This window comes from Diceros bicornis, chromosome 13, assembly GCF_020826845.1.
Source record: "Diceros bicornis minor isolate mBicDic1 chromosome 13, mDicBic1.mat.cur, whole genome shotgun sequence".
In the NCBI taxonomy this organism is placed as follows: Eukaryota; Metazoa; Chordata; class Mammalia; order Perissodactyla; family Rhinocerotidae; genus Diceros; species Diceros bicornis.
Genome location: NC_080752.1, coordinates 47,466,264 through 47,480,766, shown reverse-complemented (window position 1 = coordinate 47,480,766; position 14,503 = coordinate 47,466,264). Strand labels below are relative to the sequence as shown.

Here is a 14,503-nt window from a genome sequence, read left to right as displayed (position 1 = left end):
CTGCTGGCCATTCCTGGCTCTGCAGAGCCATGTTCCTTCAGGCTGAGGGATGCCCTCTGGTACCAGGGATGCGGGAGGAGGGCAGACCCCTGTGCCTTGGCCCCTCACTTCAGATGGTGGTACCTGAGGTCACCCAGCCAGGGGTCAGCTGAACTGAAGTTTGAGCCTAAGGGTTGTCTGATTCCCAGGCTCTTGTCCTTCCACCCCTCCCTGGTGGGGAAGCGTTTTCCCTCCAGCTGCCACACTTCTTGCCACACCCCCTCCACACCTGGGCCCCCTGAAATAGGGCCTCTGACCCCACTGCTCTTGAGGGGTCTTGGTGACTGTGGTTTGTAGCTGAGAATCTGTCTCCAAAGACAAAGCTGGGGTCCAGGGTTTGAGGCAATTTGAGGCATTGAAGCAGTCACTGACTGGCTGTGTGACATTGGGCAAGATTCTCAACCTCTCTGAGCACCGTCAGATGGGAGTCGGTTCCTTTGTAGACTCTGAAGAACCGAAGAATTTTTGCGAGGTCTCCTTTACCCAACTAGAAGGCCTTGACTCAGCCCTCTCCAGCTCCTCCCGCTCCTCCCTTTCTCTCTTCCTCCTCTTTTCCACCCCTCAGCATTACTTCCACCACTCTGTGCTGTGGATATTATTATTACCTTCCCTTTCAAGAGGAGGCTTTTGAGGCTCAGAGAGGCAGAGTAACTGGCCCAGCGGCACCCAGCCAGGTGTTTCTGGCTTAGAATCCAGACTTCAGAGAGTGGACCCCTGCCCTGTTCCCTCTTCCTCTCCTCCCTCGTCACTCACCGCACGTCATCCATCAGCTCCTTCTACAGAAAGTGTCTCAAATCCTCCATAATTTCTCTCCCTGGCCCTTGCCACCACCCAGACCAAGACGGGTCATTTCTGGCCTGGCGACTGCAGCAGCCTCCTTGCCTCCTCACGGGTCACCTGGCCCTGTTTCCTGCAGTCTGGTCTACCCACTGGAGCAGGCAAAGTGAGCCTTTTAAAATGTAAATCGTATCACCTCATCACATCTCTCTTTAAAGCTTCCACTGCAAGTGGAATTCGTCTAAATTCTCTTCCACACCCCCAGGCCCTGGGCTGTCACCCTAGCCACCTTCATTTCTTTCTTCTTGCTCATGAAGCCCCAGTCTCACTGGCTTCTTTGAGTTTCCCGAACATGCCAACCTTGCTCCTGCCCCAGGGCCTTTGAACTTGCGGGTCCTGTGGTTGGAGCACCTTTCCTGTGATGTGTGCTATCCCTGCCCCCTTTCTCTTCTTCAGATCTTAGCTCAGACGTCACCCCCTCAGACCACACTACTTAACATGACCCCACCCAACCATTCTTGACCACTTTACTCTTTTTTTCATAGCCCCGTAAGTCTCTGAAGATATTTTATTTAGTCATCAGCTCACTTGTTTATTGCCTGTCTCTGCTACTGGAATGTGAGATCCCTGGGGGTGGGGATCTCGTCATCCTGTTCACAGCCGTGTCCCCAGGACCTAGCGTGGCGCCTGGCACTCGGGAGGCGCTCAGTCAGTATCTGTGGAATGCATGAAGCCCTCCTCAGCCCTGACTTCTCTTGCAAGCTCAGAACAGTCTTTCAACTCAGTCCTAGTTCTCCTGCTCCCACTGTCACAGCCCAGAGCTGGCAGCAACCCCTCCCGCCCCCCCAACTCCCTGCCACCCTACTCTGCTGCCCCTGCTTCCCCTCCACGTGAACACTGTGCTCTCCCAGGCCCAGGGCCAACAATTCCTTTTTCCCTCGGCCCCTTTCCCCTCATTTGACTAACTCCCACCTGACTGTCAGTACTTAAGCTCAGGTATCACCTCCTCCCAGAAGGCCTCCTTGCTTTCCTTTCAAGTTAATGCTCCCTTCCGGCCCCTGTAGATCCTTGGTGCCTCCTGGTCCAGAGGGCAGTCCCCTCTCTGTATTTTAAAAGTGTGTCTCGGGCCGGCCCCGTGGCTTAGCGGTTAAGTGCGCATGCTCCGCTGCTGGCGGCCCGGGTTCGGATCCCGGGCGCGCACCGACGCACTGCTTCTCCGGCCATGCTGAGGCCGCGTCCCACATACAGCAACTAGAAGGATGTGCAGCTATGACATACAACTATCTACTGGGGCTTTGGGGGAAAAAAATTAAAAAATAAATAAATAAATAAAAATTTCAAAAAAAAAAAAATAAGAGTGTGTCTCCCCTTCTCTACCATGGGAGCCTCAAGGGCTAGGACCAGTCTGGTTCATCACTATGTCCTCAGCGCTCAGCCCCAGGCTGGCCTGGTGCAGGCATTCAGGAAACAGTGAGCTGAGCTGGCCTCATCACTTCTGGGATGAGGATTTGGGGGACTGAACAGGCCAGACTGCGTCTCCCAGCTGGATGACCCATGTGAGATGCTTCCTCTTTGAGCCTCAGTTTCCTCATCTGTAAAATGGATATAACAATCCCGACTTCTCAGGATTGTGAGGATTCAAAAGAAGCTTCTCTCATGTATGTAACATGCCAGCACGTGGAAAATGTTGGCTGAGTGGTGGGTCCCTTCCCCGGTGCGGTCTCGGCCCTGGGCTTAGCCACTGTGTCTGTGAGCAGCAAGCCCCCTCGTGTCCTCCAGGGAAGGAACATGTATGTCCTCTCACAAGCCCTGGGCCCCAGACCCCGCCCTGGGAAGTCTCCAGAGGTGAAGGGAGGAGGGAGGCAGACTGGATCAAGCCCTGAACTTGGAGCCACGTAACTGAATTTGAGACATGGCTCCATAATTCACTGGCTGTGTGACCCAGGGCAAGTCCCCACACCTCTCTGAGCCTCAGCTTCCCAAGCTGGGATGGGAGCTAATAACACGTACCAGCCTACGACTCCAAATAACACGGACAAAAAGCCAAGTCCTTGGTAGGCATTTGGTTATTATATTCCCAAAGTGATCTCCTCAGTTCTCCTGATTCTTCCTGTGATTTGGAGTGTGTGTATCTTGGGGGCCCCTAGACAGGGCCATGACCATTCTAGGTGGTGAAGATGAGCCTCCCCATTCTAAATGGTCACCTGGGATCTGGCTTGGGCACCTGCAGCCTGAGTTAGGTGCTGGGACTCCGGACTCTGGACACTGAGGAGGATCCAAATGCTCATGACCTCAACGGGTGTCCATGTGTAAGTGACCAGCCAGCCCTTAGGAGTTGTCCGTGGAGTTCTCCAAATGGAGACCAGCGCAGCTGGGTAGGACAGAGGCCCACCCCTCAAACCCCACCCAGATCCCCGCCCACGCAGTCACTTATTCTTCCACTGCTGTATTTCCAGAATGCTGCACAGAGCCTGGTACAGAATAGGTGCTCAATGAACACACGCTGGAAGAACAAATTGATTCCACGCATCCAACAGACGTTTACTGAGTGTCTACCACTCTTAGCCCTGAGCTGATAGATGGTGTCCAGATGGTATAAAGTAACTGGTCCTGACAGCCTCTCCAAGATCACCCAGGCAGCCTCTAGATCCTCCCAGCTCTTCCCACCCCGACCCAGCTTCCACTGGTCCCAGGCTCCAGGCATCAGGACTTTTCCCAGAATCGAGGTAATGCGGAAGCACCGCCTGTCTTTCACGCCCCCTCCTCCAGCCACCCTTTCCCATCCCTCTCAAACCCTCAGACACAGCCATCTCCCCCCTCCCAATGCCCTACATCTACCTGGGGATATACCTGGAGAGGCCAGAAGGTGGCGCCAAGGCTCCCTTTTCCCGAGCACTGAACTGGACTCCAGACCCCACCAGGACCCTGTCCCTCCCTCCCTTTCTCCCCAGCAGGGACAGGAGTGGATTCTGTGACCTCTAACTGACCCTTCTCCTTCCTGCTGGCTCCTGCGATGAGGTCTGAGGAGATTCCAGTTGCTCCTGCAGGCCCCGGGTTGTCTTTTCCTGCCTGGTGAGGGGGTCCCTAGGGGCCAAGCTGCAGCTGCTGGGGCGGACTGGGCGGGGTGGGGCCGACAGCAGCTGCGGAGAGAGAAGAAAGAGGGAGAAGAGAAAAAGGAGAGAGAGCTGCTCTGGTTCCCTGGCTCCTATCCCAAACAGGTGGAGGTCTCCACTGAGGCTGACCCCAGGACCAGGTATGTGGCTGAGGAAGCAGATGGGGCTGGGAGGGGGTCAGTCTGCCAAGTGGAGCAGGCCTGGGGGTCCTGAGGGGCTGGCCAGTTAGACTGTGCTGCTCAGCAAGAACACCTGAGCCCCCTCCCATCTCACCCCTTCCAAGGTGACCGAGTAGAAACTTGGGGGGCAGTGCGAGGAGTCCTGGAGTGAGTATTGGCAGATGGGGGCTCTATTGCTGCTCTTGACTCACTGCGTGGATTTGCACCAAGCTCTTCCCATCTCTGGACCTCAGTTTCTTTTTTTTTTTTTTGTGAGGAGATCAGCCCTGAGCTAACATCTGCCAATCCTCCTCTTTTTTTGCTGAGGAAGACCGCCCTGGGCTAACACCTGTGCCCATCTTCCTCCACTTTATATGGGACGCCGCCACAGCATGGCTTACCAAGCAGTGCGTCGGTGCGCGCCCGGGATCCGAACCAGCGAACCCCGGGCCGCCGCAGCGGAGCGCGCGCACTTAACCGCTTGCGCCACCGGGCCGGCCCCCTGGACCTCAGTTTCTTAGTCTAAATTTGTAGTAGTGGGGGGAGATCTTGACGATGTTCCGGGGGGATAACTTTGCAAGGTGTCCCCTTTCCAAAAAGGATTAGCCCTTCCAGAGGCCTCTGGAAGACCAGAAGACCTTCAAGACCCAAAGGAATGCCCCCCTAATGGTGGAATTTCAGACTGGGGGCCAGGGGAGGGCTCATTTGCAGAGATGGGTGGGGCTCTGGGGCCCTGGTCAATGCCTCTCTCCTCAACCTTGTTTCTCTGACTGGGACTCAGGGTGGAGAGTGTCACAGGGTGGGGGTGGGGGTGGGGGTGGGGGTGGGGGTGGGGGTGGGGCCCTCCCTAGCTGCGGGGTTCCAGAGATCCTCTCATCAGGGAGAGGGTGGTAGGTGCAGATGAGGGCATTTCTCTGCCACTCCAAGATCAGAAAAGGAGTGGATTGGACAGAAGCGTGTGTGGGACGAGGTAGGGACGGTGTCCCCATATGGATGTCCCCAAGGAAGTGAGGGAGGGGTCATCCAAGCCCTTGTATGAACTGTGGCTGCTCGCCAAGTCCCCAAAGCCCCCTGCACTTTAGAGGCATTAGCTCATTCATGGCTCTCAGTATTCAGCCGGCGGAAAAAGGGGGGTGGGGTGGGATGGAGCCACTCCTCCTTCACCTTGCTCTTGGGAAGAGATTGTTCCAGATTGTTCTCCGGCTGGGGAGGAGCTGGCACAGTCAAGTGCTAGGATCTCAGGGATCCCAGGGTGGGTGTGTTCGCTCTGGATGGGGAGACAGTCCAGGCAAGCACAGGTTTGGGAGTCGGATCAGCCTGTGTTCAAATCCTGGCTCTGCCTTGGGTCCTTGGACAAGTAGCCTCTGCAAGCTGCCCTCTCCTCCTGTGCACAATGCGGACAGCAGAGCAGGCCTTATAGGGTCGCAGTGAGAACTAAGCCACAGAACGCAAGTAAAGCCCTCTGCACACCTAGGAGACCCTCATTGTCACTCTCGTTATGGGGATAAAAATGGAGGCCCACAGAAGGGGAAGGATGGGCCCGGGGTCACAGAGCTAGGTCCTCCAGTGAGTCAGAGGACCCTCTTCTTGGCCCAACGGTAAACACCGAGCACGGACTGTATGCACCCCAGCACCTACTCAGCACTCTATAGTGGCCCCAGCCCCGCGATGATTACTTCCCTCTGCCCACTCCCGCCCCAGCCAGCAAGGCCTCGGGTGCGGTGGAGTGAGGCTGGGGACTCGCAGGCCGCGGGAGGGGAGGTCAGCTGTGGGGTGGGGTCACAGATGGGCATCTCCGTGGCACTTGTCCTCCCTGTCTCTTGGGAAAGGGCAGAGAGGGGGTCGGGTCAGGGCTGTGGGGAGAGAGGGGCTGCCAGGCTGGAGCTGAGCACGGTGGGGCGCAGAGAGCCCGGCTTGCACGGGCGAGAGGGGGAGCCGCCCATCCGCGAAGCCCCGGCGCGCCCCGGCCCGGGCGGATCGGGGAGTGGGGGCGGGAGTGGGGGCGCCCTCCGCCCCTCACCCCGCCCCCGCGCCTCTCCCCGCAGCGGGGGCGCCCCGCCCCCCGGGCGCCCGACGTGGACGCCGCCGCCGCCGCCGCCGCCGCCGCCGCCGCCGCCGCCGCCGCCGCGCGGGAGTCGCTGTCCGCGGAGCCGACATGCAGGCGGCGCGGGGCGGCGCGGGGCGGCCGGGCCGGGCGGGCCGCGGGCCGGAGCGCGAGCTCGAGCGGCCGCCGGGCGCCGGAGCCGCGTCCCCCTGCGCCGCCCCGGGCCGGCCGGCCGAAGGGGCCGCCATGCCCCCCGGGCCGCCCCGCGCCGCGCTCCGCCTGTGGCTGGGCTGCGTCTGCCTCGCGCTGGTGCAGGCGGGTAAGGGGGCCCGGGCGGGGGGCTCGGCGCGGGCCGGCGGGCGGGCTCCTCTCCTGCCCCAGCCTCGGCAGTCAGCTCCCTTCCCTGCTCCGTGGGGAACCCGTCCCTGCCCTACTCACTGCCCCCCTAACCCCACCCCCAGCCTCCTCCCTGCCTTCCTGACCCCCAGAGCCGTCCTCCAGCCCCTAAACTCCTTCCCACCAGCCTGGCCTTGGCGTCTAGGGTCTTGTGATCCAGTCCCCTCATCCCATTCCCCTGACCCCAGGCCTTTGCCTCAGGTGCCCTAGCTCTCTTCTCTGGCCCAGGGAGCAGCTGAGGACACCAGTCCCCCACCTTGGGCCTCCCTCCCTGTCCCCAAAGCCCTGCAGGCCAACTCTGCAGTTCGGAGCGGGATGGGGTCCCAGTGTGCGTGAGCGTGTGTGAGGGGGATGGGGGGGACTGGCACCCTCCGGCTGGGGTGGGTGGGGGTGGCCCCCTGAGCCTGGTGCAGTCAGGGTCTGGCCTGCCCTGTGGGGCCCGGCCTCAGCCTCCCCCAGCCTCTCCTGACGCCCTGTCTCTGTCCCTTTGGCTGCTGCTGCCTCGCTTATCTCTCCCTCCACCCATCTCTCGGTGGCTCAGTGCTCGCTCTCTCTGCTTCCGTCTCTGTGTCTGTCTCTGATACCCCACTGTCTGTTCTTTGGTTCTGTGTCTGCCACCACCTGTCTGTGTCTGTCTCTTTCCATCTCCACGTCTGGCTTTGTCTCCCAGCCCCTTGGGCCTGGAGTCCACTCATCTGTGGGATGAAGGGTGCTTCTCAGGCCCCCATCTTCCCCTGGCAGTACCTGCCCGTTGGGAGAGCTATAGAGGCTTGTGTGACTCCACTGCTCCTCTCCTGGAAGGTTCTTCCTTCCCTGACCCCCACCATCCTCATCACTCTCCCTCCTACTCCCTTCTTCACTGCTCCTCTTTCATCCTTTTCCTGCATCCAGAAGGCCCTACCTTGTACTCTTGACTCCACTGAGGGGCCCTACTCTAAGTGACCCATCTTCCCCTGCCACCTCCCCACCGGCCGCTTGGGGCTTGCAGAGAGTGGAGAAGAGGCTCACATAGACCCTTCTCCAGGCTGGTTCTGCCTGGGTCACCACAATACTGGGGATTCCTCTCTTGATCCTCGCTCTCATCCCAGGGCTCACCCAAGCCTGGCTCTTCTCGACCTCTGGCTCTTTCTCCTTCCCTCAAGGTCACTGACTTGACAGGGCAGTACTGTGGAAAAAGTACTGGATTGGGAGTCCTTTTAACTGCTTTTCATGAGACTAACCTTCAGCTCCTGCAACCCCAAGTCACCTATGTCTCCTCCATGCCTGTCCCCTCACCTCTTACCACCCCTCCATTAGATCTGGCCCTGGCCCAGGCCCATCAACCTTAGCTTGGACCCCTGGTAGGGCCAGCTGTGGCCACCAGGGGCTCCCACCCTGGACACAAGGAGCCTGGGGCCTCTCAGGCCTGGGTCTTCAACCCGCTAGGAAACTGAGACCCATGTGCCAACCCCATTGGAGGCCTGGGTTCTTCCTTCCCCCACTGCATGGCCTTCCCCAGGTTCCCCTTTCTCATGTATGGGACAGTGGGCTGGGCCTCTCAGCAGGGGGTGCTGAGGCTCAGGCGCCTCCCCACCCCCAGACAGCCCTTCGGCCCCAGTGAATGTCACTGTCAGGCACCTCAAGGCCAACTCTGCGGTGGTGAGCTGGGACGTCCTGGAGGACGAGGTTGTCATCGGATTTGCCATCTCTCAGCAGGTAACCCTCCAGGGTCCCTGGGAGGGAAGAACACATCCAGGTAGTAGTGGTGGATGGGGGAGGAGGGGTGCAGAAAGAGGAGAGAGGAGCAAGCAAGATGGGCAGAAAGTTGCACATATGGCTTGAAAGAGGGGCCCAGAAGGGAATCGGTCAGTGAAAGAGGGCTCGGGAGCCTTTGATTGGAATCTGGGAATTAAGAGCATGGTTTTGATCTTAAACAGACCTGAGTTTGGGACCTGGCTGCAGTTCTCACTAAGTGTATGGCCTTGGGCAACTTCCCTAACCTCTCTGAACCAATCTCCTTATCTGTAAAATGGAGATAATGATACGTCCCACGGAGATGATGAGATGCGTAAATAAGATTGTGTGTAAAAGGTTTAGCAGGTAGCCAGGTGAACCCTGTGGGTAAGCCGCAGCGTGGGGTGGGGGACGGGGCACTGAAAACAGTGGGCCCGGCCTTTGCCTTGGCAGAAGAAGGACGTGCGGATGCTGCGCTTCATCCAGGAGGTGAACACCACCACCCGCTCGTGCGCCCTCTGGGACCTGGAGGAGGACACTGAGTACATTGTGCACGTGCAGGCCATCTCCATTCAGGGCCAGAGTCCAGCTAGCGAGCCAGTGCTCTTCAAGACGCCGCGCGAGGCTGAGAAGATGGCCTCCAAGAACAAAGGCAGGCCCGGGTCACCGTCAGGAGGGACCGGGTGGGGTGAGGGGTGCTCAGGACCAAAGCAGTGGGTGGCCTCAGGAGAGCAGTAACTCCCCCATGGCTCCCCCCGCCCCCTGCTGCCTAGTGAAAGAGTACCTGGGAGAGAGGAGGCTCATGCTAGTCCCCTAAGACAATGGGTATGTAAACGCTGAACTGTGGACTGAGTCCTGTCGCTCCACCCCAAGTAGCCGCTCCACCCCAAGTAGCCGTCAGCAAGTTCTCGAATCTCTTTTTCTTAGATGTGTGGGCACCTATAGAAATGAGCACTTCCTCTCTTGGGCTTGGCCCTGGAGGAGTGGCTGGGGAGGAAAGGAGCCCTGAACCTAGTGTCCCTCTCCCCACAGATGAGGTGACCATGAAGGAGATGGGGAGGAACCAACAGCTGCGGACAGGCGAGGTGCTGATCATCGTCGTGGTCCTGTTCATGTGGGCCGGTGAGTCCGGCCTCCGAGCCCTTCTTCACTTAACCTCTGGGGAATGGAGGACCCTGACCAGACCCCTTCTCTCACAGAAACGAAGGGTAAGGGGCTTGGAGACAGCTGAGAGAAGAGGTGAGGAGTCTCTAAGTCCTGCTCTGGGGACCAGACCCAATCCCTTCCCTAACTCACCCCTCACCAAAAAAATAGCACATTGAGCGCTGTCTTTTAGGATTACAGGAGCACCTGCCCTTCCCCTCCCTCAGGAGCGGTGCAGGCTCCTGGGGGTGGGCACATCCACAGCCCCTTTGCCTTCTGGCCATGGCTGCTGCAGGCTCTCCTCCCTCTTCCAGGTCGCTGGGCCTCCAAGTGCTTCAGGCCTGGGCAGCTCAGGGTTGGGACACCCTCTTAACCCACTCATCCTTCTAGACCCTGCTCTGAGACCGCCTCCCTAAAACCTCCCCAGCCACACATCGTGTGCCTCAACGCCCCCAGCACACGAGTTAGTTGGGCTCATGTCTCTCTTTTCCCACTTGCCTGTGAGCTCCCTGAGGATAAAGACCCAAGTTCATCTTTGTACTCAATTCAACCAGCATTTACTGAACAGCCACTCCATTCCAGAGAGTGGTGCTACGATCATGACTAAGAGGAGCCCTGTGCTTGCAAGGCACTCGGTCTGGTAGAAGCCAGGCCCATACTTAACTATAATTCAGTGTGATGAGAGCGGAGGAGATGGAATTAATTCTGGGGCTAGGAGTAGAAATCAGGAAAAACAGAGAGAGGAGGTCACATGGGAATTGAGCTTTGAAGGATGAATAGGAGTTCACCAGGCAGCCAAAATAAGGAAGGGTGTTCTGGGCACGGTGTCTTCAAGAAACAAATTAAGCTCCGTCTGGCTCAGTGCAGCTGTGACCCAAGAGAGAAGGCAGAAAGTGGGGTAGTAAAGGAGAGTGAGGCTGTACAGCGAGCTGGAGTCCATTTTGAGGGACTTGACCCCCAGGCCAAAGCCGTATTAGCATGGTCGTTGAGAGGGCACGCTCTACTGTAAAAGCGTTTGGAAAAAAATGTTTCGTAGGCACATAGAAAAACAGGCACTTGAAAAAAAGCAGGAAAAACAAAGGATTTTACAAAAGAGGAGGTTTGCTTATGGTGCATTATTAGACTTGGCACAGACAGTATTTACATAATCATCACAATATAAACACAGTGAATTAACCCGAAATTGTGCTGTAATTTTGTTAGGATTATGGGGAAGGAAGTAGGAGTTGTTACGCTTTATCTACCATGATGGGAAGTCAACAGATAATATCTAAAACAGATCAAGAAATAGCACTATAAATCAAATATAGAGGTAAAAATGGGGAAAACGCCTACAAGAATTGGAGTTGGCTGCCTTATAACTATGTGATTTTCAAAAAATGGTATGTTCATGTATTATCAGTCTGAAAGCAATAAACATTTAGCAGAGTGCAGGCCCACATCCCAGCTTCACCACCACGTGAACTTGAGTGAGTTGTCTAAGCTCTGCATCAGCATCCTCGCTCCTGACCTGGGGCTGATGATACCAGGTACCCTTGGAGAGCTGTGAGGATTAAGGGAGATAGAAAATGTCAGTGCACAGCACAGGGCCTGGCACATGCTCCATAAATGCTGTTGTTTCTATTTCCCCCTAAAGGAAAAAGGGGAGCTTTCTGAGGTTTAAAAGAAGGGAAGGGAGGAGACATGATCCGATGCATGTTGTAGGAAGATCAAGCCAGCAGCAGTGAAGGGGATGGCTGGTAAAGGGACAGGTGGCGCAGGAGCCAGAGGCCAGAGGCAGACTGTGGCAGTAGTGCAGGTGAGAGACCATCTGGAGCTTGGTACCCAACAGGAGCTCAGCAGGTGCTGGTGGGAATGAAGCGGGAGGGCAAGGATTTGGGGTATGGCCTCTGACTGCTCTCCCTTGTCCCCCCCAGGCGTCATCGCCCTCTTCTGCCGCCAGTATGACATTATCAAGGACAATGAACCCAATAACAACAAGGAAAAAACCAAGAGTGCGTCAGAAACCAGCACACCAGAGCACCAAGGCGGGGGTCTTCTCCGCAGCAAGGTGAGGGCAGGACTCTGGTGGGCAGCCCCATGGCTTGTGCACTGGTAGGCCCTGGACTGCAGAAGGGTCAGCTCAGGGCCTGGTATGGCTACAGCTGGGCAGAGCCAAGCTTGGCCACTGTGTGACACGGGGGACACTGCAAATTGATTTTGGATCCTCTCCTTTTACAGGGTGCCAGGGTCCAGTGGAGTTTTTTTTTTTAAAAAAAGGCAGTGAATGGGGAGGGCAGAATTCTTGGTTGGGGTGAGACAGCAAGAGTCAGGGGTTCAGGTGCTTCACCTCTTTGTGCCTTCATTTCCTCTTCTGTAAAACAGATATGAAAACCTTTTCAGTGCTTGCTCTGAGCAGCTCAGAAGACAGACATAGAGAATGTGTGAGGATCTCATGGTTCTGACGATGATTACCCAACAAACATCTGGCCCTCTCTACATTTCCTCCTCCTTCCATCTCCTTACCCGTCCTCTCTCTTGGCTTCTCTCTTCCTGGCGCATTTTCCTGAAGCCTCTTATTAACCCCCATCTCCAGAAGCACCTCAACAATGTCAGTGGCTGAGGCTGCGCTCAGAGGCAGATCTGCAGGATGTGAGAGAACCAGCCAGCAGGATGGCTCTGCTGGGGGTGGACTGGGAACCAGGGGCCGTGGGCCCAGGACCTAGTCTTGGCTTTTCAGTGAGTGAGGCCGAAGGCTGGGTTTGAGAAGGCAGAGAGACAAGACATCCAGGCAGGGCTACTCCTTTCCTTCCACACGAGACAAGAGCCTGGCTTTTAGGCTGCAGCCTGCTGCTCCGTTCTTTCTCGTGTCCTCTCCCTGTTTCCAGCCTTGCAAGGAGTCTATTCAATTAGCCCTGGCCGCTTCTCTCATTTTCTTCCTCCCAGTTTCCAAACAAGCTCTCAGTGAACATCATCGAAGCGTGACTGCCTGTCTGCAGGGAGAAGGATTTCATTGTTCTCTGCCGATCCCCGGGTCCACGGGCACAGGGAAAGGGAAGACTGTGGTGGGGGAGGCACAGCTAGCTGCAGTTCTCCCTCTCTCCCCGTCCTAGTCTGGTGAAGGAGGCTGAACTACAAACCCAAATTCTGCAAAAAAAAAAAAACAAGCCACAAAACTAAAAGGCCTTGCCCTGTTCTGGAAAAGGCAAAGCTGCGTGAGACACAGCCTTCTTTCTGCCTCCTCACCTCTCCTGGACTGGCTTCCTGAGAAAATACGCAAAGCTCCTGGGAGATGACAAGCACCTGGACTGACTCAAGCTGTGTCTTTCAGACCAAGAACCATCAGGGAAGCCATGGGGCTGCCTGCTTGGCAGGGTCATGGCTGCCATCAAGCCTTTTCTGGATCCAGCCATCAAGAACTTGTTTGTGGTGTGATGCAAAACTTTGCGTGCGTGTAAGATGTTATCTGTTTTGTTACTTTTGGAAAACGTAATCGAAGGGCTTCACTCTAGAGGGCAGAGGGATTCCCCGAGCTGGTTGCCTACATCCTCTGTCTTCTTTGGCCCTTATTTTGACTGTAAGATCATCAGTCTGGGGTCTTAAGAAGACAAAATAGGAAAGAGACCTGGAAGGTATTGGCCCCATTTCTTGAGAAAGTTCTCTTGGAGTTGTAACATTGCTGGCTTGCACAACTGAAAAGGTACGTCCACATGGGACATCCTGAGGGCTGCTAAATCACCCACTCTGGGGTGGAAGCTGCTGGAAGGCAGGACTGAGCCATTCACCACGGACAGTCAGAGCAGCCCTGGCTTCTGGGGTCTCCATATCTTGCCATCTCATCCAGGGTTCTGTGAAAGCTACCCAGGATCCTCATGTCCTTCCCTAGAGCCTGAGTTGTATGAGGTGACAGGTCTCTCTCTCCACTGCCCCTTTCTGGTTAAAAAAAAAAAATGGTGCTTGATAAGGGAAGGCAGACTCCTCCCTAGGACTGACAAGTTATGGCCGCTGAATGCCTGCATGGGAAGAGATGGACTTCTGCATCTTCCATTGGTGGCTAAGGACGGGCATGCGGGAGGACTGCGCCTAGCACAAGCCTGGCACAAGCCTGGCACAGTAGGTGCTCAGTGGATACCTGTTGAACTGAATGATAAGAGCAACGGCCCCCAAGCCAGAGAGCTGAAAGCCATTACCCAATGACCGTCCCTTCCTTCCAGTCTACAAGAGCTCTCATGGCTGGGTGGGCCACCACTCTGCTTTGCCTGAGTGTGGCAGCACAAGGAGGGAGGAGAGATAGGGTGAAAGGCAGATGTCAGCAATACTAAGGGCTTCCTCATGGGAGGGCATGAGGCTCCACTCATTGTCCTGTGACTTCCATCCCTGCTGAATGGGGCTGCAAGGCCAAGGCTCCTTAGGGGAGAGGTCCTTACCTCTGATCCAGTTAGAGCAATAACCACTTTTTAAATGTAAAATAAAAAGACAAATGAAAAGGCACATCCTTGTCTTCTGGTAAATGCCCAAATGTTGCCCTCTTTTTCTGGCAATTGGCAGCAAGTCAGGATGTGTGGAGGAGGAAGTCAGTTCTCTCTCTCCATTTTGGCCTGCAGCTTCTCAGGGACATGCCTGCCAGCCAAGCTAGAGTTGGAAGGGAAATCTTGAACAGATGGGGGTGCACGTGTCGGAGGAGAAAATAGCTGCTCCATCATCCTATTACTGAGGCCCCCCCCAAATCAAGCTTGGGCTGCCTCACTGCATAGGTATGCAGGCTGGTGCTCAGTTTTTAAAACAAAGGGTTTTCCCCTCTGCATGGGCTGGGTGCTTTCCCTGGCCAAAGGAATGCAGTTCTCTTTCTCCACAGGGTGGAGGAGGGGAGTGAAGAACTGCAAAAGCTGCTTGCTGCAGCTCAGTATTCACAGCATGCTGTTCTGGGCTGTTAAAGGAACATCGTCATGATCCCAACGGCAGGCTGAAAGGTAGAGTAATGGTGCCATTAGCCCATGAGCAAACCAGTAAATGGTGCACCTCAAACATTTCTGTCCAGAGCCAGCAAGAGCTTGGAAAGAAAATGTCAGGTGAGCAGGGCTTAGGGTAGGCTGTTCTGGAAGTTTCTGAGAGCAGAAGGAAAGCAAGTCTTAGAGGCTGGG

General features: G+C 56.2%; 1 protein-coding gene across 6 annotated transcripts; it reads left to right on the top strand.

The window, feature by feature from the left end:
• The first annotated feature begins 3,947 nt into the window (after nucleotides 1-3,947).
• Nucleotides 3,948-14,042, top strand: FNDC5 (fibronectin type III domain containing 5). 6 transcript variants are annotated; one of them, XM_058553572.1, is made up of 7 exons: nucleotides 3,948-4,069; nucleotides 6,133-6,450; nucleotides 8,111-8,222; nucleotides 8,694-8,892; nucleotides 9,273-9,362; nucleotides 11,300-11,433; nucleotides 12,309-14,039. In XM_058553572.1, the coding sequence occupies exons 4-7, from the start codon at nucleotides 8,709-8,711 to the stop codon at nucleotides 12,345-12,347; spliced, it is 447 nt and encodes a 148-aa protein (XP_058409555.1). In that variant the 5' UTR covers nucleotides 3,948-4,069; nucleotides 6,133-6,450; nucleotides 8,111-8,222; nucleotides 8,694-8,708; the 3' UTR covers nucleotides 12,348-14,039. The 6 variants fall into 6 exon arrangements, with proteins under 6 accessions (XP_058409555.1, XP_058409557.1, XP_058409556.1 ...); XM_058553573.1 differs by lacking the exon at nucleotides 3,948-4,069 and adding an exon at nucleotides 5,544-5,685; XM_058553574.1 differs by lacking the exon at nucleotides 6,133-6,450 and having other exon boundaries at nucleotides 8,107-8,222.
• Nucleotides 14,043-14,503: the final 461 nt, after the last annotated feature.